This window comes from Camarhynchus parvulus, chromosome 17 (assembly GCF_901933205.1).
Source record: "Camarhynchus parvulus chromosome 17, STF_HiC, whole genome shotgun sequence".
Lineage (NCBI taxonomy): Eukaryota > Metazoa > Chordata > Aves > Passeriformes > Thraupidae > Camarhynchus > Camarhynchus parvulus.
In genome coordinates, this window is record NC_044587.1 from 5,282,771 (window position 1) to 5,306,549 (window position 23,779).

Below are 23,779 nucleotides of genomic sequence, written 5' to 3' on the forward strand. Positions count from 1 at the left end.
TCAGTGAGAAAAAGCTCTGCCATTGAGGATGGAAGCACTGGACACGGAGGGCTGCAGCCTCTGCTGGTGCCCAGGACACATCAGGGCAGCTCTGACACACAGGCTCACCTGCAGAATCCCTGGCAGCCCACCTCTGCCAGCCACCGCCTCACAAGTGCACGCACCATGATTTCAGTCCCACTCCCCTCAGCATTGTTTGGATGCAGTGTCCTCAGCCATGGCAGCCAGCACTGCCTGGGGAGGGGCTCTTACCCCACCTCCTCCCTGGGAACACAGGCTCTCGAGCACCTGTATGGAGCACAGGACCAAATCCTGGAATAGACAGGACACCAGCCTACTAAAAGCCTTGAATAATGATTTCTGTACACAGTGCCAGCAATGCAGCTGGGGACACACATCCACTGTGGATACCTGCTCTCAAAACACCTCCTGAAAACAAAGTTCCACCAAGATGTTCACCTCCAGCAAGGTGCTCATCTCTACCAGCCTACAGAGACAGCTGGGCATAGAGAAACAAGCAGCCTCACTTTCCCACATAGCCCAGGGTGCCCAGAAAATATTCAACCTGTGTCTAACATGTGAAGAACATTTATTTGATTGCATTTTTCCTCTGTCCCCTTCCAGGTAAGCAGGGACCTCTGAAAATCCCCCCATGCAGATGTGGAGAGGATGCTTTGAGCAGTACTGTTGCAGTGGAACACAGCCCTGCTCCAGGATTGCTGGGACAAATCTTCATTTTAAGAAAGTGCTGAAGCTGGACGGAGCCTAAGAGAAGGAACAGCCTTGCAAGTGAGGCCTTCCCAAGGAGACACAGGGCAGGAGGTCCCCAGCATCTCCCCAGGGCTGACCCCAGAAAACCCTTCAGCCCCCACAATGCCCTTCTGAAGGGGCTTTCCCTGCAGGACACTGGCAGGAGGCCAGGAGCTGAGGGAAGGGGGATGCTGTTCCTCCAGCCTGTGAGGCAAGAGGGATGCACGTGACGAGGTGTTGGCTTGGATTTCCAAGCCCTGAGAGAGCACCAGCTGCTCCTGCCCATCCCTTTCCTCCCAAAGAGGCCCACAGATCAGGTTTCCTGGGCTGCCACATCCAGGTGAGTCCCCATAGACCTGGCCAATGCCCCCTTCTCACAGCCACTCCACAGAGATGCCAGATGAGCCCTTGAGCAGGAGACTACTGGAGCATCCCTGCCAGCTCCAGCTGACACGTGGGCAAGGGAAGACTGCTCCTCACCTCCCACAAGCCTGGAGGATGCAAGAGGTGTGCTGGGCAGGGACTCACCCCAGCAGAAACCAGATCTGGGCCGCTCCAGAACCAAAAATAACCTGCCAGCTGCCCAGGAAGAGAGGAGAGCCAAGCGCACACAGATCACGCACATGTCAGGAGGGGAGTCATCTGCATCCATCTTCAGGGATAACAGAGGGGAGCATGGGTTTGGTGCAATTCAATGCAGAACAGCAGCACTGAACAGCCTTCAGGCTTTTCTGGGGCAGCAAAGCAGCAGACGGTCAATACCCCCAGGGTCCTGTCCTCCATCTGGGGAAGAGCTGCCATGCCTGGTTCCTGGGAGCTGCAGAGAGCCCCAGTGCAGCTGTGCCAAGGAGAAGAGACCCCCTGCTCAGCCCCTCCTGTCCTCCCCCAAGAGGCAGCAGCAGCAGCCAGAGCAGCTGGGAGCCCAGAGAACTTGCAAACTCGTCCTGGGTAGGAGGGTGTTCTCCCACCTCCAATCACTCCAGCAGCAACCACCCAGAAAGGCTCTCCCAGCCTGAGCAGAGCTGAGCAGTGCTTGGAGAGGGCTGGAGAAGCAGGAAAGAAAATCTGAATGTGCAAAACAGAGCAAGGAGGAGCATCCCATGCCAGTCTCCTGCCAGAGGCTCTTGGTGCAGACACACCTTCTGTTTTTGAGGAGCAGCCAGAGTCCTGATCCTCACAGCTATTGGGGAAGAGGGGAAGATAGAGCCTTTTGTCCCTTGGCTTAGGTGTGATGGGACAGAGAACCCAGTGGTGCCTTTGAGATGAAGGAAGGCAGTCAGACTTCATAAGCAGCAGCCCTTTGAGCAGACCCAGTCCACATCAGAAATACATGTTTTTGCTATTCCCATTATTACACACCAGTCACTACCAGAACTGAGGAACAGGGTTAGGCTGAAGTAGAAAAGCAGCAGATAACATTTCTCCATCAACCCATACTTCGAGGAGTATTTTTTCCCCTGGTCATTTCCAAATCTTCTACTTTTCTTACTTTTTCCTGCCACCAAGGCACTCACAACTTGATGTTTCTGAACCAGTCACCTCAGAGCGGTTCAACACCTACCTCCAAACCCCAGCAAGGAGCAGAAAGGAACAGAAATTCCAGGTGCAAATCACCTAGCCCCTCAACTTCCTCAGCCTCCTGAAGGCACCAGCACTGCTCATCTCCAAGCACTGTTACCACAGCCCAGGGGAGGGCATTCCCAGGGCACACCTCATGGAAAAGCTCTATAAAATGGGACCAAGCCCTCAGCAGGTACAAGCTGACCTCAGTAAGCAGAGCTGACCTCATGGGGAATGCAGGAATGTTTCCAGCCAGATTTGGGAGGGAAGCTGGCATGAACAACACAAAGGTGCAGTGCTGCAGGATGCCAGCTCCTTGCATTCATGCCACCTCCCAGGGTTGTGCACGGGATCAAGGCTGCTCCCACTTTTTCTGAACCAGCCCCTCTGGGCAGGAGGAGACAAGCATGAGCTCCAGGCTCCTGGAGCTGCAGTCTTCCCTTCTCCCGTGGTGGGAGAAGAAAACAACATCAAACAAGTTTTGGGCTGTCACTCCCTGGCACCTTGGCAGCGCTGCCCATGCCAGCACAGCGCTCTCCCACCTCCTTCCCATCGCTGTGGCTGGAGAGGGAGAACAAGTGGCTCTGATTCCCAGCCTGGGGGTAACAGTGGCTGGGGAAGGATGAAGCCAGTTCCTCTCCATTTCCCAGCTCTGGGGCACTGCACCAGCCAGCAGGGAACGTCTCCTTCCTGCTCTCCCAGCTCCTTGTGCAACAAGGACCGGGTGAAACCCCTGCACAGGGCTGCCACTTCCACAGGAAAAGCTCATCTGGGCAGGGTGGAAGAGGAAGCCCTGGCACCTCACAGCTTCCTTGTCATCTCCCTGGAACTGTTTGTGCAGAGCTGCTCTGTCCAGATCTTCCTGCCTCTTGCTCAAAGGAGGAAGGCACCAGCCCATCTCCCACACCCAGACTTTGTTGGCTCTGCTTCAACAAGAGAACTTCCATCTCTCTGGTTGCCATCATGAAGTCTTCTGGGCCAGAGGGTTTAGCACCCAGCACTGCCCACTCTGCCCTACCAATCTTCCTGCTGTAGGGAAAACCCTTTAACTCAACTTTCCAGTCTGGGTGCCCAAAACACTGATCAGGGATTAAGACCTCCCTGTCCTTATCCTCAGCATGCCACAGTGCTAACTCAGACACACAAAGAAAGCAGGAGCTCCACACTGGTGATCTGCACCATCTAAAAGCCTTTTATTTCATTTTGCTTGCTCTCTCATTTTAAGCTAGCCGCCAATACCTTGGGAAACACAGGCTAGAGAGACTTAGGATTTATTTTTGAGAGCTTAACATCCATTATGCTCTTAAAAAATTTATGCCCTTAAGCATCTCCACAGTGGCTGCTGAACACCCATTAAAAAAATTTCATCCATTGCTTAAGCCTGACAAGTCTCACCTTCAAGAGATACCCGTAAAGACCTGACAAGACAACTCAGCTTGAGCCCTGGGCTCTTAAGACCTGACCATACCACAAACAGCCCTGGGAAAGACATTATCCCCCGAGAGAGCGAGACACCAGAGGTGAGGTTTATATCCCAGAGCAACCAGATGCGCTGACTTTGCCGCAGACGACCGTGGCAGGACAGCTTGATGTGTCAGTTGGAAATGCAATTAACTTCGATGTGCAAAGGGATAAGGGAAGAACTGAGGTTCCTATGGATGCAGTTGCTTGGTTCTTAATTCCTCTAGCAACGCTAGCCTAGCGATGTTATCCACGTTTCATTCCTACCCTTGCCAGAGTCAAAGTTCCCTTCAGCCTTGGGGATGCCTGTGCATATGGGAAAGTGTCACAGTGTAAAAAGTGCCACTGCACCCAGGAGCTGTTTGCAAACAGCTTCACCTCCAAGACCCCCAATCCACAGTTCTTGCTGCCTCCTCCAGCAGCTGCATTTCACCCTTTGGGGCTTCTGCTCCAACATCAGACAGGAAGGGTCCAGGCTCAGCCTTAGTCTGAGCACGACTGTGTCAGAAGCAATCAGGTCAGGGGGTGTGGAGGGGTGCACACCTCAGCAGCCTCAGTGCAGGGCTCCTTACAGGCACCTGCTGCAACACAACCATCACAATGTGTTAGGCAGCTGTAAGGCTGCTGGTACGAGGCTCCCAAATGGCAGGCAAGGGATGAAAAGCAAAAAGGAATAAGCAACAGAGCTAAGACAGGCCTATAGGAGAGCTTTCCTGTGCCCTTCTCCACCAGAGATCTTCACCAGGTCTCTGTGGAGCCCATAATTTCCCCCCAAATGCTGTATCAGGGTTCACACAGCCCTGTAGGCAGGTTCCCTGCTGGGCCAGGCACAGCACACACATGTACAGGAGCTGTTTGCCAGCACTGCAGCACCAAGGAGGACAGGGAGTCAGTGACTGGACCAGGTTCAGGTCAGTATACAGCACCCACGGCCTCACCTAGCCCCTGAACAGACTCTGGAGAGCAGCCAGGCACAGCATGGGGTGTTAGACTGAGCCCTTATAATTTTCCCTGGATCCCATAGGATCCTCATTGTTCACAGTTCACTATAAAGGTTGCACTGGTGCTTCCATAGACTGCTGTGAACTGGCACCACGAGCAAGGGCAGGACCCTTTATGGTTCCTTGTCTCAGCATCCCTGAGGCAGCAGGCTGGCAGCATCCACAGCACAGCAGCATCATGGGCTCCCTGAGACCAGGTTCCTTGAGGGATGCAGCAGCCAGCAGCTCACCACAGACAGCCTCTCCCACTCCACTGTTTCCTTTTGCACAGAAAAGGATGTGATACAGACTGCTGCAGCCCAGAAGGGTCCTTCTGCTGCCCTCAGTGTGTCCAAGAGGTCACAGCTGCGTGGGTTGTGTTCCAGCACCCAACCACATGAGTCTCTGCACACAGGGCAGCCGGGGCCAGGGACAGCAGAGCTCTCCAGATACAAGCTCTGATGGGCTTCAGCCCTTCTGCTCCCATCATGTCACTCATGCACCAGGAGCTATCTGCACCCCAGGGAAGAGTTCCTCTGCTCTGGGTATGATTTTCACCCAGACAACTCCAAAACCAAACAAGACCAGCAGCTCTGCCCACTGCCAGCCATGCCAGACCAGGCGCCAGGCTGGAAGCATTTTGGACACTATCCTGAACTCATAGCACACACCAGTTAGAGCCCAGTTCCAGGCAGGAGCATGTGTTCCCAATGCTCTTTCCAACACCCACACCTTCATGAAGGAAGGGTCAAGTACAGCCCCTCAGCAGGCAAACATTCAGGCTGTGAGGAGGCTGAGCTACACCCAGAAGCCCAGGAGCAAAAGGCTCAGCAAAGAACCCTGGCCTCATCTCTGCCACCCAAGCCCTCTCCTTGCCTTCATGCTGGTGACAACCCACGTTTGAAATGCAGTGTGTGACCCTGGGAAGCAAAGGCAGGCCCAGAGCATCACCCAGCACCAACCAGCTCGGCTGCCAGCTCCCTGCAGCACCACAGCCCCCCCACACCAGTTGCCTTTGGGTGGTTATTCCTGCTTTTCCAGTCAGCAAGGTTCCCGTGCTGCACTCCACCAGCCTCTCTCGGCACATTCACCTGCCTGAGAGATTTCATCCCCCTCTGCCGAGGCTCAGGGGGGCATGGAGGCAACGACCACCGGCACAGGGAAGCAGGGACAAAGCAACTGAAAGCAGCCAGTGCCAGGCTGCAGCTGCCCAGCTTCACTGGGACAGATGTTTCACAGGCACCCCCACCACGATCCCAGGACGGGGTCGCCCACCCAGCTGTGGCTCCCACCACACACCCCAGGCAGCCCCGGCTGCCCCCCAGCAGGCGGGAGCTGCTGAGGGCTGGATGCTCCGCAGTCATCTCCCTCCAGGTTTGCACAAGATGTCTAGAGGTAGCTGCTGGCGAGGGGCCAGGCAAGCCGCGGTGGCTTTGATGTGGGTGTCTGCTGGGCACATGCCAGGGCCGGGCCAGGGTGTTTAGCTGGAGGCACCGGGTGCTAGACTGAATTATGCCGGAGGGAGGAAGAAATCTCCAGGTCACGGCTGTGCCACAGCGGCATGAGAAATCTGCCGCGCTGCCCACTCGTCGCTACTCCACACTTCTCTCCAGAGCTCTTTATCTGCGGCGACCATGAGCGGGGATGTCTCCCCTGCAAGGAAACAGATTTTCCGTGGCATGAAGAGCGCTGGGGGTTTCGGCACTCACACCCCGGCAGCTCCGGACTCCCAGACGGAGAGCGCCGGGAGGAGGATGCTCTGGCGGGGATGCAGGAGCAGAGCGGCGCAGCGCAGCGCAGCAGCCCCACGGCGGGCGGGCCCGGCTGGCGATACCCAGCGCCGAAGGAGTTACTGAGAGCGGGAGATGTCGTTAATAAGGGAGGCCACGCGAGTGATTTTTATCTTTAAAAAGCCCACAGCCCGGGTTGCGCGGCTCCGCTAGGGAGCTCGCTCGGGCACAGCCGCTGCTCCTTTAAGGTATATAACAACAAAGTGGGTGAACACGCTGGCTCCTCCCCGAGCCGGCACATTCCCTCCGGGTCCCCCCGCCCCAGCCACGAGTGGCAGCGGGGACCCCCACGCCAGGCCCCGGACTACCAGTCCCGGCACACCCCGGGGGTTTGCTCCCTGCCGGGGATTGTAGTTCTGCCGCCGTCTGTCCGTCCATCCGCGGGGCACCGTAAGGCCACGCTGCTCCCGGCCGGAGGGGCTCTGCTCGGGAGAGGCTGGAGGTTCCATGACACACGAAAAACCATTAACCCTTTCGGAGCCCCGCGCCCGCTGCACACCAGCACTCCTGGAGTCACTTTCAGCGGGGAAGGGGATCCCCACTGGGACCCCACCACGCTTCTGGCCAAAGTGCCATTCAGCACCCCAGCGTTCATTCCCCAGGTGAGCCACAGCTCCAACTTTACCACAGTTTTTACCCCAGCAGATTTGGCAGATTTTACCCTCCCTACAGATTTGGCAGGAGCAGAGAGCTCGGTTTGGTTGCCCTCAATGCCAAGCATCACATGGCAGCCCGAGCCCTGGACAGGTCGTGTCACTGGAGATGAGCAATGCCCATCACAGGAGTCACCCAAGGGTCCCCTGCACCAGACACTGCCTGTGCGGCAAGGCAGGCCCTGCCCTACTCTGATGAATATCTAGAAACCACGGGACAGGGGAGATGGGAGGGGAAACAGGCAGGATTAGCCCCAGATCACAGGTGCCCGGTCTCCACCCCTCCCAGAACCCTGTAGCAGGTGATGCCCAGCCTCCTCCGAGCTGCTGCTCCCATCGCCAGCAGGGAGCACGATTACAAATCCCACTCAGTGCCCAGCAAGTCCTGTCCTGCTCCACCCGGGACAGACGGGAACAGGATTTGCAGGTAAGATCCCTCATTCATGCTGGTGTTGGAGACAGACTTCCCAGTTTGGATGAGGACTGTGCTCCAGCACAGCCTCATTTACAGCTGCAACTCGGGGTCAGACCAAGTCCAGGGATCAACTCTTGGCTACACAGCAATAAAGGCTGCAGGATATCTGACCTAGCAATTAAAATAAGGTCTCTATCAGATACCACAGCCCAGCAAACAGCACTGGTTGCCCAGGGCACCTCATGGCTCCAAGAAGTGATGCTTTGGGGCAGCAGCAGCAGGATCCCACAGCAGCTCCAGAGGGAGTCCCCTGGCACAGACTTGATTTCTCTCCCACAGTGTCAGAGGAACTCCCAGGATTCCACATGACCCCAGGAGAAGGGTGAGCACCACATCTGTCAGGGAGGTTTAATGAGCTCCTTGGCTGGCAGGGCCCAAGGGAGCACCCAGTCCAAGGTGTGAAATGCTCACAAGAAGGAACAGACCCCAACTTCATCCCCTCTTCCCAAAAGGGCAGCTCCCGAGCTTGCCACATACCACTATATTGCAGCTTTAGCATCCTGCAATGGTTTTGCAGGAAATCAATGGCCTCCAAATGCCAGAAACAAGGAGAGAAGGCACCAACAGCAGCCAGCACAGCTGGACAGGTTTGTTAGAGACATGGGGAAGTGCCTGTGCCAGGAACTTTACAATGCTGCCCCTGGAGAGCATCACACAAGCAGCTCTGGGCATGAGATGAGCCACACAAATCACACCAAGACCAACCAGGACACTGCAGCCTCTCCATGAACACCCACAGCTCTGCTTACACCATCAGCAGTTCATTCCCCTCCTCAGCTCTAGCAAGGAACAGATCTGCTGTGGGCACAGCAAGCCATCAATGGGCTAAAATACATCAGCACAGGCAGAAAGCCCCCATCTCCTTTGGGTCACATCCCCAGCTGGCCAACACAGCCAGCATTTTCCCCCTTGCAGCAGGGTAAGCAGAAGCCATTCAGAAAAGGATCAGCAGTGGGATCCTGGCAGCAATAACCTCCTCAATTCCACCCTTCCAGGATAAGTCAAAAGAAGAATTATACAATGCCCATCCAAGGGACCTCCCAACACTCCAGTAGGCACCAGGAGAGTTTGTAAGCACCATGTGGGACACAGGTGCTTGGTCACACAGCAGCAAAAGGCCATGAAGCAATGGCAGGGAAGTTTACAGAAGCACCCATACCCTGCACAGTGGTTCCCAGGAACACAAGAAATGAGCTGGTGAATTTAGGTAGGAGCAGTGGTGCTTGGGAGGCATTATACAGCTCCCCACCTAAAAGCATGGAGAAAAGATAATTAAATTGATGTTTTTTCAGTATGGTTTCCATCCCTTTTTCTCCAGGATTTTATACAAAGTATTTGACTGTGATAGTAAAGCTGAGAGAAAGAGCTAGCAGCTACAACAGCGAGGTGACAGCCCTACCCACAGCCTGCTCAATCAATACAGATGCATACACCTCTCCAAGGGCTGCTGGCTTTGGGAGCTGACATGCCCCATTCCCCACAGGCTGCAGCAGAACCTGTGGGTCTGCACTACAAGTCCCCCCAAGATGGGGAGTAGCCTGGGGAGCCAGGCAACCTTAAGCTTGCCCAGCACAGAGGAGAAGGTGGAAGAAGCCAGCCCTGCTCCAAGAGCTCAGCCTGAAAACCTTGTTCTGGCTTGTTTTCCCACTAGCTTTGGGTGCCTGACTTGTAATAAGTAAGCCTGAAAAGCAGGCTCCTTTTCAGACATGCCAGGCACTCGCAGCTCCAGCTCATAGACGCATCTCCAGGGAGTCAAGTTCCAGGTGCACCCAAAAAAACTCCTGTTTCAGCCAATACCCAAAGGCCTCCGTTTCCTTGTCTGAGAAAATCTGGGCAGTGCCCAGGCCCAGGACTCCGAGGCTCAAGGGGAAATTGCTTTATAGCAGCCAGTCTAATTGCACTGAAATTATGAGATCAAGCAGTAAATTCACGTCTGTGTTCATTGCTCTGGGTGGCAAAGCTGCACTGGCAAGTGCCTGATCTCCAATCGCTGCAAATTCACGTTTCATTGGAAAGGGAAGGAGGGGGTTAATGAAGGAGAGCATTGCCAGTTGGAAGTGCTACCTAAAAAGGGTTTCTCCTACTAGCTGAAGCAAAATGGTTTCTCTTGCCAGCTTGTTTACTCTGCAGCTGAGAGCAGCGGACCGCCAGGTTTTGCTGCTGGATCCTGCTGCAGGATCGACGGCTGTGAAACCAGCCCTGGCACCAGGACATCAGCAAGGCTGGCCCAGGTGTGCTACAGCTGCACCATCCCCAGCCCAGGAGCAGCCCCACAGTGCCCACATCACAGGCAGTCCCCAGGACCAGCATCATCCACGCCAGAAAATGTGTAGCTCAGTGCATCAGAGAGCAAATCCAGGGCCCATCCTCTTCTCCTTTGGGGAAATAATGGTCCTCACCATATAAAGGCCAGGTAAAAGCTGGAATTACATTTAACCAAGATGGTTTTATATGAACTGTCCATTGCAGCCATAGGGTCCTTAGGGGCCTTGCCCATGGAAAGGGCACCCAAACCCCAGCACCAGGGAATAGGGATGCTGGACAGGACATGCAGGTTTTCCTGAGAAAGGCAAGCACCAAACCCATCCTGCCCCACCTTGCTGCTTCAGAGCCAGAAAATGGACAGGACTCATTATCCTCTTTAGAAAAGCAGAGCTTGCAGTCGTGTGCCAAGACAGGTATCAGCCAGATTCCTGTCTCTGGGAGATTTCAGAGTCCACAGGCCAAATTGAAGCAGCGTGGCTCTTGCAGTGCACAGCCCGTCCCAGCTCCAGGATTAAAGCCACCGTGTCTGCAAACAAAACATTGGCACCTGCCAGGAGAGCCAGCTGGGGAGGAGAGCCAGCCTGCAGCTGCTGCTGCCCTGCCGGCCACAGCACGGTGCCCAGCAGCCAGTGCCAGGATCAGGCCCACGTTTTACAGCCTTTATATTAATTACTCAGAGTCTAAATAAGATTAAAGTTTTAATTCCGTCTTCATCTCCTAGAGGCTCCTGCTGTGTGCTCTCGGGTTTTCCTGGTGCCACGAAGCTTCTCAGGCAGTTACAGCAGAGGGCACTTCTCTGACAGCCAGAGACAGCAGCAGCTCCTGCATCCAGGGCTGCCCCGCAGTGCCCAGCAAGCCCCGAGGATGCACAACCCTCTGCACCTCCATAAACCCAGCCCTGCTGCAAGCAGAGCTCTGCAAAACCTGAGCCTTCACTGAAATCCACAGCTCGAGGCCAGCTGGGCCACTCTGTGATTAAAAAGCAGAGGGCCAGCACTGGGCAGTGTCCCGAGGGCACGCTCAAGTCGTAGGTGGGAAGGTGAGCAAGAGCTCGAGGCAGAGGGTGTCTGCCAGGGCAGTGCTTTGTGCCTGGCCCCGTCTGCACTGCCCAAGCCACCCCATCACAGCTGGCCAATGGGCAATTCAAGCTCTTAGCCTGGACCACCTAGGCTGGAGTTTTACAGCTGGAGATGGGCCAGAGAGCAGCCAATGCCAGCTGAGCAGGAGAAGAAATCACTGCCTGCACTGGCTGGGTGGAGGATATGGCACAGGTTGGCAGCAGCAGTGCTTGCTGCCCTGGTTCCCCAGTGCCCATGAGGACAGAGAAAATACTGCAGAGCTGCAGCTGCGGCTCAGTCCACAAGCACCAACCCCAACAGCCCATGATGGCAGAGCCTTTGATCTCACTGAACAGCAGCAAGGACTGGCCCAAGCCACCAAAGCACCCAAAGCTCAGCACTGACCTATGCAATGTGTTCAAACCTAATCCTGCTGCACTCTGTAGTATCTGCACAGACCAGCTCCAGTTATCACCTCCTGAACCTCCAGCTGCTGTGCAGCCACAGTCCTGGAAAAGCCAACTTGCAGCCAGGGAGGATTGCAAGGGAGAGAGCCTGGTGGAGGAGAGCATGGACACAGCATAACCCCCCATCTCCAACACTGCCTGTACCCACTGCCTTGAGCTACAGCCACCCCCTTGGACAGGGTTGTGATCATTTTTTATGTTATGAACAAGGAACAAGAGCATGTTACGAGCTTGGGAATGAACAGAGTATCCTTCACCCCAGTTTGCCTGGCTGAAGGCAGATTGTGGAGAAGGTTGCTCCATGAGCATGCAGGACTAAGCCAGCTGCTCCTGAGGGAGCAGTGAGCTGCCCTAGCTCAGCTGCTGCCCCAACCACCCTTCCACAGGAACAAAATCCTCTGTGGTGCTGGGTCTGCTCCCATTTCCTTCAGTGGAGAACATGGTCAAGCTGAGCCAGCAGAATACAGCCATGCCAGGAAACAAGAAAAGCCCTCCAAGCATCCCTCTCAAAGCCCCCCATGGAGCCCAGGTTTTGCATAGTGAGCTGATGACCCCGGTGATCACCTTGTGTCACTGTCCCTGTGGTTTGGAGCTTGGGCTGCACAGCAGGAACAAGGGCTTCAGAGGTTTTCTTTCCAATGGGCTCCCTACCACACGCAGACACAAAGCTGTCCATAGTCGCTGCTAAGGTGTATATGCCAGGGTGGCCCCAAGGCAGGCACCCAGCCTGGAGGACCTCTGCAGCCAGTGGAGAACCCACTCCTCCTCCCCTGCCTTCTGCTCTCTACAGAGGATGCCGTTTCAGAAGCAGCTCCCGTTGCCCCAGCACTGCAGTCCCTTCCCGGCTATCCCATCTCGAGGTCCTTTCTCCCACCCAGACACCGCAGCCTCCTGCCCTGAGCCCCCAGCTCTTACCTGGAGGACAAGGGCTGCTGCTCTAGGGTGTCACCAGCTTCAGTGGGTGCTACTGCTCCCCGGGCGCGCTGGTTGGGTCTCTCGGTCACTGGGGCTTTTAAACAAACGTGGGGACACCCCTGAGTGTCTGCATGCCCTAAACCCACCCTGAACCCCTGCTGTCCCCAGCCCCCCGGGAACCAGCCCAGACCTCTCCCCTCACACCCCTCTGTGAGGAAGAGCAGGGGCCGCGCTGCCCTGCAGAGCCAGCGCTGCCGTGTGCCCCGAGGCGGGACGGAAGGCCTTAATTAGCCCATAATTAACCCGAGCGCTCTCACTTTGGGGGAAAACCAGGTGTGATTGGGGCACTTTGTGAGGAGTGACCGATGCACGGTCCTGCCCCCACGGCGGGGGAAAGCCCTGACTCCCCTCCACACGCGGGGTGATGGGACTTTGGTCCATGCAGTTATTAGGGTGGATAGCCTTAGGACTTTGATTGTGTTTAGGGTGAGGAAGCCGGTAGCAGTTATTATAGCGTATAGCTAGAAGTTGAGGAGGGTAAGCTTAGGGAGCTCCGCAGGCACCACGAGAGCCGTCTCCGCCGGGGGCTGTCGGGGCGCGGGGGTGTCCGGCAGCACTGGGGTGCGGCCAGCGCCTGAACCGGCAACTCCCGGGCTCAGGACAGTCCAAAGCGGAGCGGGGCATCCCACCGCACCCGCGGGGATGGCATTCCCAGACGGCGCCGGTACCACCGAGAGTCCTGCTGAGGATTCGCGGTGCCTCAGGGCTGTCACAGGGCGGGACGGGGCGGGGCGTGCCGCGCCCCCGCCCCCGCTCGGGACCGCCCACCGGGGCGGGCACCGCCCCCCGCTCACCTGTGCGAGGGGAGTGGCGCGGGGAGGCGGCGCCCCGGCTCCGCCGCCGCTCGGGCGGGACCCCCGGTGCCCTCAGCGTTCCTCACCCGGCCCAGCCGAGCCCTCGCCGCCCTCACGGGGCGCTCCGCGCCTGACACCATTTGAACGGCGCGAGGCGCCCGCCTCACTCCTATTGGCCGCGCCGCCCGCCCGTCAAGCCGCTCTCCGCCTTTCCATTGGTAGCGCCGGCCGCGGGGGCGGGGCCCGGGGGCCGGCGCAGCGGTATAAAAGGCGGGGGCCGGGCGGGCGGGTGTTCAGTGTCTCTGCGAGACAGGTACGGGAGGGCGAGGGGAGGGCCGCGCGCGGGTGGGCGGGGCGGGCGGGAGCGCGCGGAGGGGGCGGGCGGGGGGCGGTGCCGCGCGGGAGGGCGGGGCGGGGGGCGCGCGCGGCGCTGGTGGCGCTGCCCGCCCGCGCCGTCCGTGCTCGGAGCGCGGCGGCGGCGGCAGCAGCGGGAGCCCCCGGCGATGCCCGCGCTGCTCCCGCCGCTGGCCGCCCCCTGAAGACACCCCTCTCTATTTGCCCCCCCTTCTCCAGCGACCTCAGGCTCTTTCCCCCTTTTCCCCTTCCCCCCTCCCCTTTATTCCCTCCCCCGCCTCTTTATCCTCCTTCCTTACGACCCTCCGCACCCGCCCGGCTGCCGTGTGGATGCGGGCCGGGGTGCCTGGCTGCGCGGGCGGCGAGAGCCGATGCTGAGGGGCCGGAGGAGGATGGAGTGCACCCTCGATGCGCAGAGTTTGATCAGTATTTCCCTGCGGAAGATCCACAGCTCCCGCACGCAGCGAGGCGGCATCAAGCTCCACAAGAACCTGCTCGTCTCCTATGTGCTCCGCAACGCCCGGCAGCTCTACCTGAGCGAGCGCTACGCCGAGCTCTACCGCCGCCAGCAGCACTACCCCGACGGCGCCCCGCTCCTCGCCATGCCCGCCTGCCCGCCGCCCGCCGCCGCCGCCCCGCCGGAGCTGGCGGCGCTCCCGCTGCCCGCCGACACGCAGGACCGCGAGGCGCGGAGCTGCGGGGCTGCGCGGGGCGGCGCGGAGCTGCTGGAGGTGCCGGTGTGCGCGGTGCCCCCGGAGATGCAGCGAGCGCCCTGCAGAGACTCGTCCCCGGGCTTCTACCGGGCCACCGGCAGCGCCGGTCCCGGCGGCGGAGGCAGCGCGGCCCCGGGGCTGCTCTACGCCGCCGGCTGTGACTTCGGGAGCGGCGGGGCCCCGCACTGTAGCAGCCGCACCACGGTGCTGGATTTGGACACTCACGTCGTGACCACGGTGGAGAACGGGTACTTGCACCAGGACTGCTGCTCGCAGTGCCCCTGCTGCTGCCAGCCGGCACCGGGGCTCGCCTCCCCGCCGCCCGCGCCCGGCACCAAGCGCAAGTATTACCCGGGGCAGGAGGAGGAAGAGGAGGGGGTGGAGGAAGGGGAGCCGGGGGGAGGCGGGGTGGCGGGCGGCCCCCCCTTCGCCCCGTGCACCAAACGCGCCCGCTTCGAGGAGTACAGCGCCGAGCACCCCCAGGACTCTTCCAACATCTCCAACTTGATCTCCATCTTCGGCTCCGGTTTCACGGGGCTGGTGAGCCGGCAGCAGGCGGACTCGGAGCAGCCCCTCAACGGGCAGTTGTGCAGCAAGCAGGCGCTGGCGAGCCTGGGAGCCTGGACTCGGGCCATCGTCGCGTTTTAGAGAGAAGTGGGGGAGCAGAAGGGGTGTGGGGGGCTGTTGACAAAACGGGGGTGCGATCCGAGGGACGGCGGCTCCGGAGGGGGGACCCTGAAACAAAGGCAGGGAGGGGGGTTGGGGCGAGGGGAGGGGGGTGCCGAGGGGTGCGCAGGGGAGGCGGGGGGGCAGAGCCGCGCTAGTGTTTTATAAATTGTACAATAAAGAAAAACAAAATCTAAGATCTTGGGACTTTATTTTTGCAGAGATGAGAGAAAAAAAAACAACAACAAAAACAAGCAAACAAACGAAAACAAAACAAACAACAACAAAAAAAAACAACAACGAGGCACCTATTTAAATAATCCTCTTTGTGTCCGCTCGGGCTCTCTTCGCGGCGGGCTTCCTGGGGCCGGTGCTGGCGGCCGGTAGCGCCACGTGAGAGCCGGGACCGGCCCCGGGACCCCGCGGCGGGAGCGCCCCCGGCCCCGCTCCCCGCCCCGGGCCGCCCCGCGGGTCCCGCCGCCCCCGGCTCGCTGCGTTTCAGGGTGCGGACAGGGGGAAAGCCGCTGCTGCTGCCCCGTCGCTTTTGTGCGTTTCTTTATATATTTAAAAGAACAAAAAAAAAAAAAAAAAAAAGCAGAAATGAAAACATTTCAACTTTCCTCCCAGAAGAAACGTGTGCGATGTGACTTCTTCCCACCGCTCGTGCCAGGGGAGCGCGCTGGAGGGTTCTGAGAGCTGAATGTGGGAAGGGGAAAAGCAGGAGCCGGGGGTCCCTCCGGGCTGCGCCCCGCCACACCGGGGAGGGGGCGAGCCACCCCCGGCAGCCCGGAGCCTCCGCCTCGGTGTGTGCTTGTGATGCGGCAGGTACCCGTGTAACACGACTCACGTCTCCAATGTGTGTGCCGGGTCTGACCCCTTTTTTTTTTTTCTTTTCTCCCCTCTCTTTTTTTTTTTTTTCCTTAAGTTTAACTGTTCTGGTTTCAGCCTTCCCAATCATAAAACCAGCAGTGTTTGGTCTTGTGAAGAGATTGTCTCCTGTAGGGTCTCTTGATTTTTTTTACATTATTTTTTTAAAGAAAAACCTTTTGTTGTAAAAAGGTGGGTTTTCTGGTCGTCGTCCCCTCCTCTTTCTTTTGCCCACTCCCAACTTCACGGTATCAGCACTGTGTGTAACTGAGGATGCTTTGCAAAACGGTCTGTTGGGGTCTTCTTTTTTTTCCTGCTCCTTTTTCTTTGTTTGTAAGCCTGTATTTTTGTGCATATGGAATTGTATATCACCGGGTAAAACTGTTCAGATTTGTTTAAATTTATAATCTTAATAAAAAGTCGATTATAAAGTTGCTGTGCCCTTGCTTTCCTTCACCCCGCAGCCCGCTGAAGTCCCTCTCCTGAGCCACTGCTTCCCCTCTGCACCGGGGAGCCTTCACCGAAACTCCAACTCCCTCTCACCGTGTACCCCCCCTCGGAAAAACCCCTTTGTCTCCTCCCCAGCACCATCCAGATTCACCCTCTCCCCACACACGCACCCGCAGCCCCCCCGGCTGCCGGGATGCAACAAAAGCCCCCCCTTGGGTCAGGCTGTGCCGCGCAGAGCGAGTCCCAGGTGGGGACGGGGCCGGAGCTGGGGTCCCCTCCCCGCGCCCCGCGCCGGGGGGAGCAGCCGGGACCCCCCGACCCGCACCTGGGCAGCGCCGCCGCCTCCGCGCCCCCCGACGCGCTCGGGAAGTTTTTTTAAGTTGGAGTTTGTTATCCCCGCGCGGGGCCGCTGGGTGGTGCGGGCGGGTTTTCCTTTTTTCCCCCTTTTTGTGCATGTGTTTTTCTCCTCCCCTCCTTTACCCCACAGGAACGAGCCGGGGCCGCTCCACACCCCTTCAACACCCCCCCGGCCACCTCAGGAGGGGAGAATTATTATTTTTTTAACCTGTGCACAACGCGCAGTTTCTAGCATGCAGCTCAAATCCCGCAGATTGAACCGTCCCTCTGCTCCCGCACCCCAACATCCCTAGGTTGGATTTGGACCCCCCCCCCAAACCAACACATGGACAAAACCCCCATTCCCTGCCCCGCGCATCACTGCGGGAGCGCAACCTTCCCTTCTCCCGGGCCGGGAGACTGAAACCAGGGGGTTGCGGGGCGCGGAGGGGTTGCGGGGGTCGCGGCAGCAGAGGAGCCGGAGCGCGGAGCCCGCGGAGCCCCCGGAGCCCCCGGCCCCGCCCCGCGCCCCGCGCCCGCTCCGCGCCCGCAGCGCCCCTGGCGCCCGCCGCGGGACCTGCAGCGCCGCGCGGGGCCGGGGGAGCGCGGAGGGAAGGAGAGGAGGGAGGGAGGGGAGGAAGGAGAGAGGGGGCGGCCCCGACCCACCCCGAGCCGAGAGGAAGGGGCAGGGGCGGCCGCGTTGTCCCCAAACGCCGGGGTTGCTGCCCCCGGACAGCCCTGTCCCGCTCAGGACACCGCAGGGCTGAGCGCCGCTCCCTTCCCCTGCTCATCCTCCAAACAGACTCCCCTCAAAAAAAAATCACAATTGAAAATATAAGCCCTGTAACCCCGTGCCCAGGCGCAGAGGCACTGCGGGAGCGCTGCTGGACGCACCAGCGCTCGCTCTGTGAAACCAGAGCTGGATGCTTTGACCAGAGAAAATTCACCCACGGGGCCATGGAGAAGTCCCCTTCCTGCTCCGGACCCTGGGGGCCTCCCCCGGCCCCATCCCACTTCCTTGCCCCGGGAGTCGAGGCTCCCCGGCAGTGGGATTAGGAGAAGCAGCAGCTCCTGCACCCACAGCTGCTGCACATAGTATTTGGGGGAAGTTTTAAAACCCAGGTGCTGCTGCGGATGCCCACAGGTAACTTAAACCCAAATCCTTTTCCTGCAGCCCCTGCTTCAGGCAGCCCAGCCAGCCAGGGGCAGAGCTCGCTTTAGTCCAGCAGCCTCATGCACTCAATCATCACCCTCCCGAACCGCTCCCCATCTCCCAGACCTCGGGGTTTCAGTGATAAAGGGGCCACCAGCAGGACAAGCACCCGTTCCTGCAGGCTCCACCACCCCAGGCGCACCTGTCCCTCCAAATCCCCCCTCTCCCGGGGGAGCCAGCTCTCGCCCGCCTTCACAGTGGAACTTTCTGGGGCTTCAGTCAAGGTTTCAAAGGCTGGAATTGGCAAAGACGCCTCCGCATCGCCGGTACACGCGCGGGGAGGGGGAATCGGGGTGCATATGCCACAGGGACACTCAAAAATCCCTGTCACTGAGGAGCGAGGAGGTCCCACAGCTCCGCGGAGCCGCGAAGACTCACACGCTCTCGGTGGCGCAGTTATTTATTTATTTTAAACGCTGGTACATGACATTTTTCTTCTTACGAAGGCGGCAGCAGCAGAAAGCCCATCACAGCCTCTCCTGAAAGCAGAGCCTGGAAACCAGAGTCTCATCTGCATATTCATAAGTACCTGATAAATTAGTCATGATGGCAGAAGCATTCAGGCTAGAAGGGAGGTGACAGGGGAAGGTTGCACCCCCCAACACAAGCCCATCCTCACTCTCGCACACGCTCCTCGTCTTCCAGGCACAAAATGTTTTGATCCCTTCACAAGTCGGCTGAACCCCCTGGGTGCTGCAGGAAGGGGCTGTGCCCGCCCAACACGCGGTGGGCACCCACCACAAAGCCCCCCAGCCCCTCCGCTCCCTGGCTCCGGTGAGAGATGCAGAACAGACGGGCTGGAGCAGGGTGGAGCACCCAAAATCTGAGGGAGCTCAGCTGCCACCCCCAGCCCAGCCGTGAGCTCTGCTCCCGTGTCACCGCCTGTCCCCAGCGCGCTCCAACGTGCCCAGCACTGCCCGACCTTTAGCTGATGCTGAAGAGTTTGACCCTAAAAATCCTTCCATGTCCTCTGTCCCCTCAGCGCTCTCCCGGCTGGGGGCGGACGGGCATCGCCAGCCTTTCGTGCCCGGCAGCCCCGGAGCGGGAATGAGGCACAGAGGGGTCCCTGGAAGGGACAGGAGGAGCGCGGCTGGCACAGAACCGCGGGAATGGGGGATCAGGGGAGCCAGGGGAGCCCTGCCCCGTGCCAAGGCAGCGGGAGCCGGCTCCGTGCTCACACCGCTCCCTCTGCCAGCTGCGAGACACGTGTGGCTTTTCCTTCCCACTGCAAAACGCCCTCCGCAAGCAGATCCGCTGCTGGTGTCCTCGGTGTCACCACGCTGAACCCCTTGTCTGGGGAAGTGTCACCCTGCCCGGGGCAGGGACGCTGCCTCCGGTAACAGAGGCAGAAATTCAACCCGCGGCTGGAGCAGAGCCCGAGCCCAGCGCGCTTTTCCCGCGGGCAGGAAGGGCAGAAAGCACCTGGGAGCTGCCTCTGGAACCCAGCAGGGTCCAGATCTCGCTCGATTTCCCTGACCCAGAGGCAACTGCAGAGGTGGCTGCCGGGCTGGGCTCACCAAGAGCAGAGGGTCAGCACAAACCCAGCACCCACTGGTCCCAGGGCTCTGCCCTGCACCCCCAACACCCCCCTGGTGCTTGGGGGGCTCAGATCTGGCATTAGCGAGTCACAGGTCAAGCCCAGAGCCAAAGCCAGCGGCTCAGCCCAGATGTCACTGCACATCCAGCGGGTCTGTCCAAGGATGGACACAGTGATGGAGAACTGACCCTCCCATCTCCCAGCCCAGCTCACCCCCAGCTCCCAGGGGGTGGTTGGGCACCACCTGAGGAAAACCCACCCTCACACCATGAGCCAAGCAGCAATTCCCAGGTGCTGCCCCACAGCTGGAGCAGCTCCATGTCCTCCTACACCAAGAACAAGCCCATATCCAGTCCCAGCAGCCCATCCTCAGGAGAGCAACCTTGTGCTCTGCAGAGCCCAGGCAGGATCTATCTGTCCTTCCTTCCATCTGTTGATTTTGAGTCAGATCCTTCCCATCTCATCTCCCCAGCTTAAACACAAATGAGCAGAAGAATATTTTGGGATCTGCACACGTTAGCAGATGTTTGCAGGAGTCCCCTGCAGAGAGAGCAGCAGGAGAGCAATGGGGGACCCAGCAACGTGGTCGAGAGGCCACTGCCGTTAGCTGCCTCTTTAATGTGGTGGGTTTGGTCTGGGCCTGGGTAATTAGCACCTGAGCAGTAATTATTCACACTTGGCCTTTCTATATCCTGCTTATAGATTTGATGATTAATGTTGCTCCTTAAGTTAAGCCTGTCCTGGATTTACCAGCACGCAGTGGGAAAGTTTGGAGGAGGCTGTTGTGTGGCAGAGGCTGCTGTCCCTCACACAGAACAGCAAAAACAGCACAACAGAAAAATTAGAGTAAAAAGCACTTTTCACAGGAGCAGCAGCCACTAAGCACAGAGCAGCCATCTCAGCAACACTCTGCCACCACCATCGACGCACAAGGAGCTTGGCTGTACAGCAGGAGAAGCAAAAAACCTCCCTCAGCATTCAAAAGACACTGATGCCAAATGATTTAGGGGGTTACTGGCACCCCAGAGACACAAGCTGGGTAGAGCTCTGCAGCAAAGTTGGGGTGCACAGACCCCCTCAGCCACGTTTCCATCAGAGAAACATAATGAGGGGTCTGCAGAGAAGGACCTGCTGCCCCCACAAGCTGGGAAATGGGGAAACCAGCTGCTAACTTCTCCAACTGGGGCTCGCACAGCTCAGCCAAGCAAAATCCATAACCCATAAGGTGGGCTCACCTGCTCTGCTAAGCACGGGCTCCCCTGGTGTCACTGCTGCTCCTGGCTGAGGGGGCTGTGCTGCCAGTGACAGTCCTGGTCACCTGCAGGGGGACCTGGGGCTGCTTGGCAGCACTGCTGACCCAGACCCTTGGGGGCTGAGGGCTTCTCCAGCTGCTCCTCAGGGCAAAGGACATTTCCAGCAGAGTTACTCTGGGATTTCTATGCCAGGCAGGCAGGAGCTCCATCCAAGACCTCGGCCAATGCCAAGCAGCACACGGAGGTTGGCATGGAGAGAAGGAGAGGGCCAAGCCCAGGGGCAGAGCCCAGGCAGAGCTGCCCTGGCTCCTTTTCCTCAGGGGAAACACTCCAAGTCTTACAGATAAAGGAGCAGGGAGAGGAGAAGCCCCCACCAAAGCCTGCTCTGATCCTCACTCCTCACGCCATGGCTGGTCCAGCTGAGCAGAATCTGTCCCACACCTGCAGGGAATGAGACAGAGCATTAACCTCATCTGTGCTTCTGCTCAGAGGAGGGAAAAGGGTTTCCCAGGGGAACCTCCACATCCATGGTGCCGCTGTGGGCCATTCCTGCTCCCTGCAATCCTCCTCCTTTTCCTGGTTCTGAAGCTGCCCCTTTTTGCCTGGCTGGCAGGTCCCTCATTGGGTTGGATCCGTGTGTTTTCCCCCCACACCTGCTGTCCCAAGCTCGTGAGGACTCCTGTGTGCCAGAGCGCAGCCTCTGCACCGTGCCCCTGCTCCCACCTTTCCCACGGGGGAACCTCCAGCAGCCACTTCATGGCCCCACTGGGCTCAGCCCCAACAGACAGGAGCAGCTTTGGAGCAACCCCACCTGCCTCAGGTCCCTGATTATTTCCACATTTCCATTCTGGGAGCTCGATTTCTAATAAAGAACCCCCAAAGCAGTGCTTTCTCCCTCTTTTCCACACCAAAATGAGACTTTTGCATTGAAATATGTGAAGCTGCATTTTTTTTCCCTCCCTTTTTCCCCAGGTTTTGCAACATGAAAGTGGATGTTGATGTGAATGGAATTTAGAAATTGGAGACTGGGAAGTTCTGTGCTAGGAGGTGACTGTTTGCTCACAAAATCTCCCTTTTTCAAGCTCCTCGATGAAATTCTGCACGATTATTTTTGTCTCCTCCTCGCCCAGCCAGCCCGGTGCCCCGCGCTGCTCCTGCTTTTGTTTCTCCTCTTTCTCCCTGGTGAGGATGAACAAAACACCAACCATTGCCCATGCCCACTCCTCCTCCTCCTCCTCCTCCTCCTCCTCCTCTCGCGGCTGCCAGCGCAGCCCGGTGCTGCCCGCCTGGCAGGGAGTGCTCAGGATTGGGAGATTTTCCCGTGAGCTCCCCCGGCAGAGAGCCGGGGCTGCTCTGCACAGCTCAGGGAAGGGAATGCCAGCAACTCACCCTTGTTTGCTTTGGTGCTGGAGAGCAAACACAGCCCAAAATACGTGTGAAGGGACAGGCTGCACCTCACGAGCTCCGTGCTGGTGTGAGGCGAGGGAGAGCTCTGCAGGCAGCTTCCAGCAGGGCTGGGTTGGGATGGGGGATGACCCTGCACAGGGATAAAGCAGCAGCCAGGGTGTCTGGGGAACACTCAGAGCCAGGGGAGAACCTCCCTATCCTATCCAGGCTCTGTGGCTGCTCTCTTCCACCACCCATCTCCCCCCAGCTTGTCCCCACAGCATCATGAGCATCCTGGCTGTTCCACTCCCACTCCCAAAGCAAGGACAGGGCTGAAAACCTCAGGAGCCAGGACATGGAAGTCCAGGCTCTGTGGTGCTGTGCCCTTGGCTCAGTCACACGAGAGGTGAGGAGGAGGACTGAGCCTCCACTCTCCCCTGTGGAGTTACCACTGGATTAACTCAGCCTGAGGTTGTTTCAGGAGCACTCACATCCAGAGCTCCTTCAACTCAGCCCAGTGGTACCTGCAGGGTCAGGCAGTGCCTCTGGCTTATTCCTGGGCTTGGGATCTGTTGACTTGGGAAAATCCTCAGGTTTTGGAGCACATCTATTAAAACAAGCAGTGCTGTGGCCATCCAGGCTCTTCCCCTCCTGCCCACAGACCAGGGAGACCTCGTGCTTCAATCCAGCAGGAGGAGAAGGGGAGGAAAGTGCCAGCCAGGTTGGATCAGCAATTCCTGTCCTGATCCTGTGTGATCTCCTGTCTCTGTCCCACACTTCTCACCACAACAGGCAGTGACCAGAGCACCCAGACACACGTTTGGAATAGGCAGGATAAGGGGTGCAACCAAACACTGACAGATGGAAACCCTGACAGACAGAGGAAATCTGGTCCTTCTGACCCCAGCTTCAGATTTTCCTTGGTTTTGGTACCTCAGGTTGCAGTAAATAGGACAACACCAGCAGGCTGGGTGGAGAGGACACACAATGAGCTGCTGGAAGCCAAGTCATGGTCAGCTCCCTGGATTTCATCTTGCAGATGTATTTATGTCACCCCATGCCCAGATTCACTGGGTTTGTACAGCAGGATGGTGTTTTTAGCCTTGGTCTCCAGGTGGGAAAGGGAGGCAGTGTCCTCAGGTAAGGTTGCAGTGGGCTCCAGGCAGAGCAGGCAACTGAACACACAGATCCTGAATCCATCCCAACCAGTGACAGCTCTCTCATGTATATGAAATTTATGTTTGACTCTCTCCCCAGGGACTCATCTCCCATCTTTCCCCTTTAATTATAAAAATTAGTAGGTTTGAGATATATTTTGAGGGTTTTTCTTTTCCTGTGTTGACAAAGTGCAATACTTGATGACTCTAACCCCAAATTCTCTGTGACACAGATACCCTACCAATTATAAAATACTTCCAAGCTCGCTCCATAAACCCCTTTGCTGTTGCTATTAGTATGCATTAACATTTTATTGGTGTTACAGGATGAAACATCCAGTCTTGCAGCTCCAGTGGGCTTGGGGATTTCCAGCATCCTGCAATATGTATCCGTGCAGAGGAAATTAAAATGTGGATGGATCAGCAAGATACAGTCAAATCCTCTACAGTAATTTGGAGAAGACTAAACTCTGGTGCTAGTGGAGCATATTCCAAGCTATCTAATAGAGAGTTGATGATCTCTGTAACAGCCTTTTTGTAAGTTTTATTCTTGCCTACAAGGGAATTTTTTCAAAGGGAGTATGTAATACCTAAACTAATATTTTTAAAGGTATATGCT

At 57.8% G+C, this 23,779-nt stretch overlaps 1 protein-coding gene across 1 annotated transcript; it reads left to right on the forward strand.

Moving 5' to 3' along the window:
• The first annotated feature begins 13,669 nt into the window (after nucleotides 1–13,669).
• IER5L (immediate early response 5 like) lies at nucleotides 13,670–16,259 on the forward strand. Its single transcript, XM_030961688.1, has one exon. The coding sequence runs from the start codon at nucleotides 13,954–13,956 to the stop codon at nucleotides 14,941–14,943; it is 990 nt and encodes a 329-aa protein (XP_030817548.1). The 5' UTR covers nucleotides 13,670–13,953; the 3' UTR covers nucleotides 14,944–16,259.
• The last annotated feature ends 7,520 nt before the right edge of the window (nucleotides 16,260–23,779 follow it).

What these genes read in the sequence shown, in the direction of transcription:
- IER5L (XM_030961688.1), top strand. Translation starts at nt 13,954, where the DNA reads ATGCTGAGGGGCCGGAGGAGGATGGAGTGCACCCTCGATGCGCAGAGT.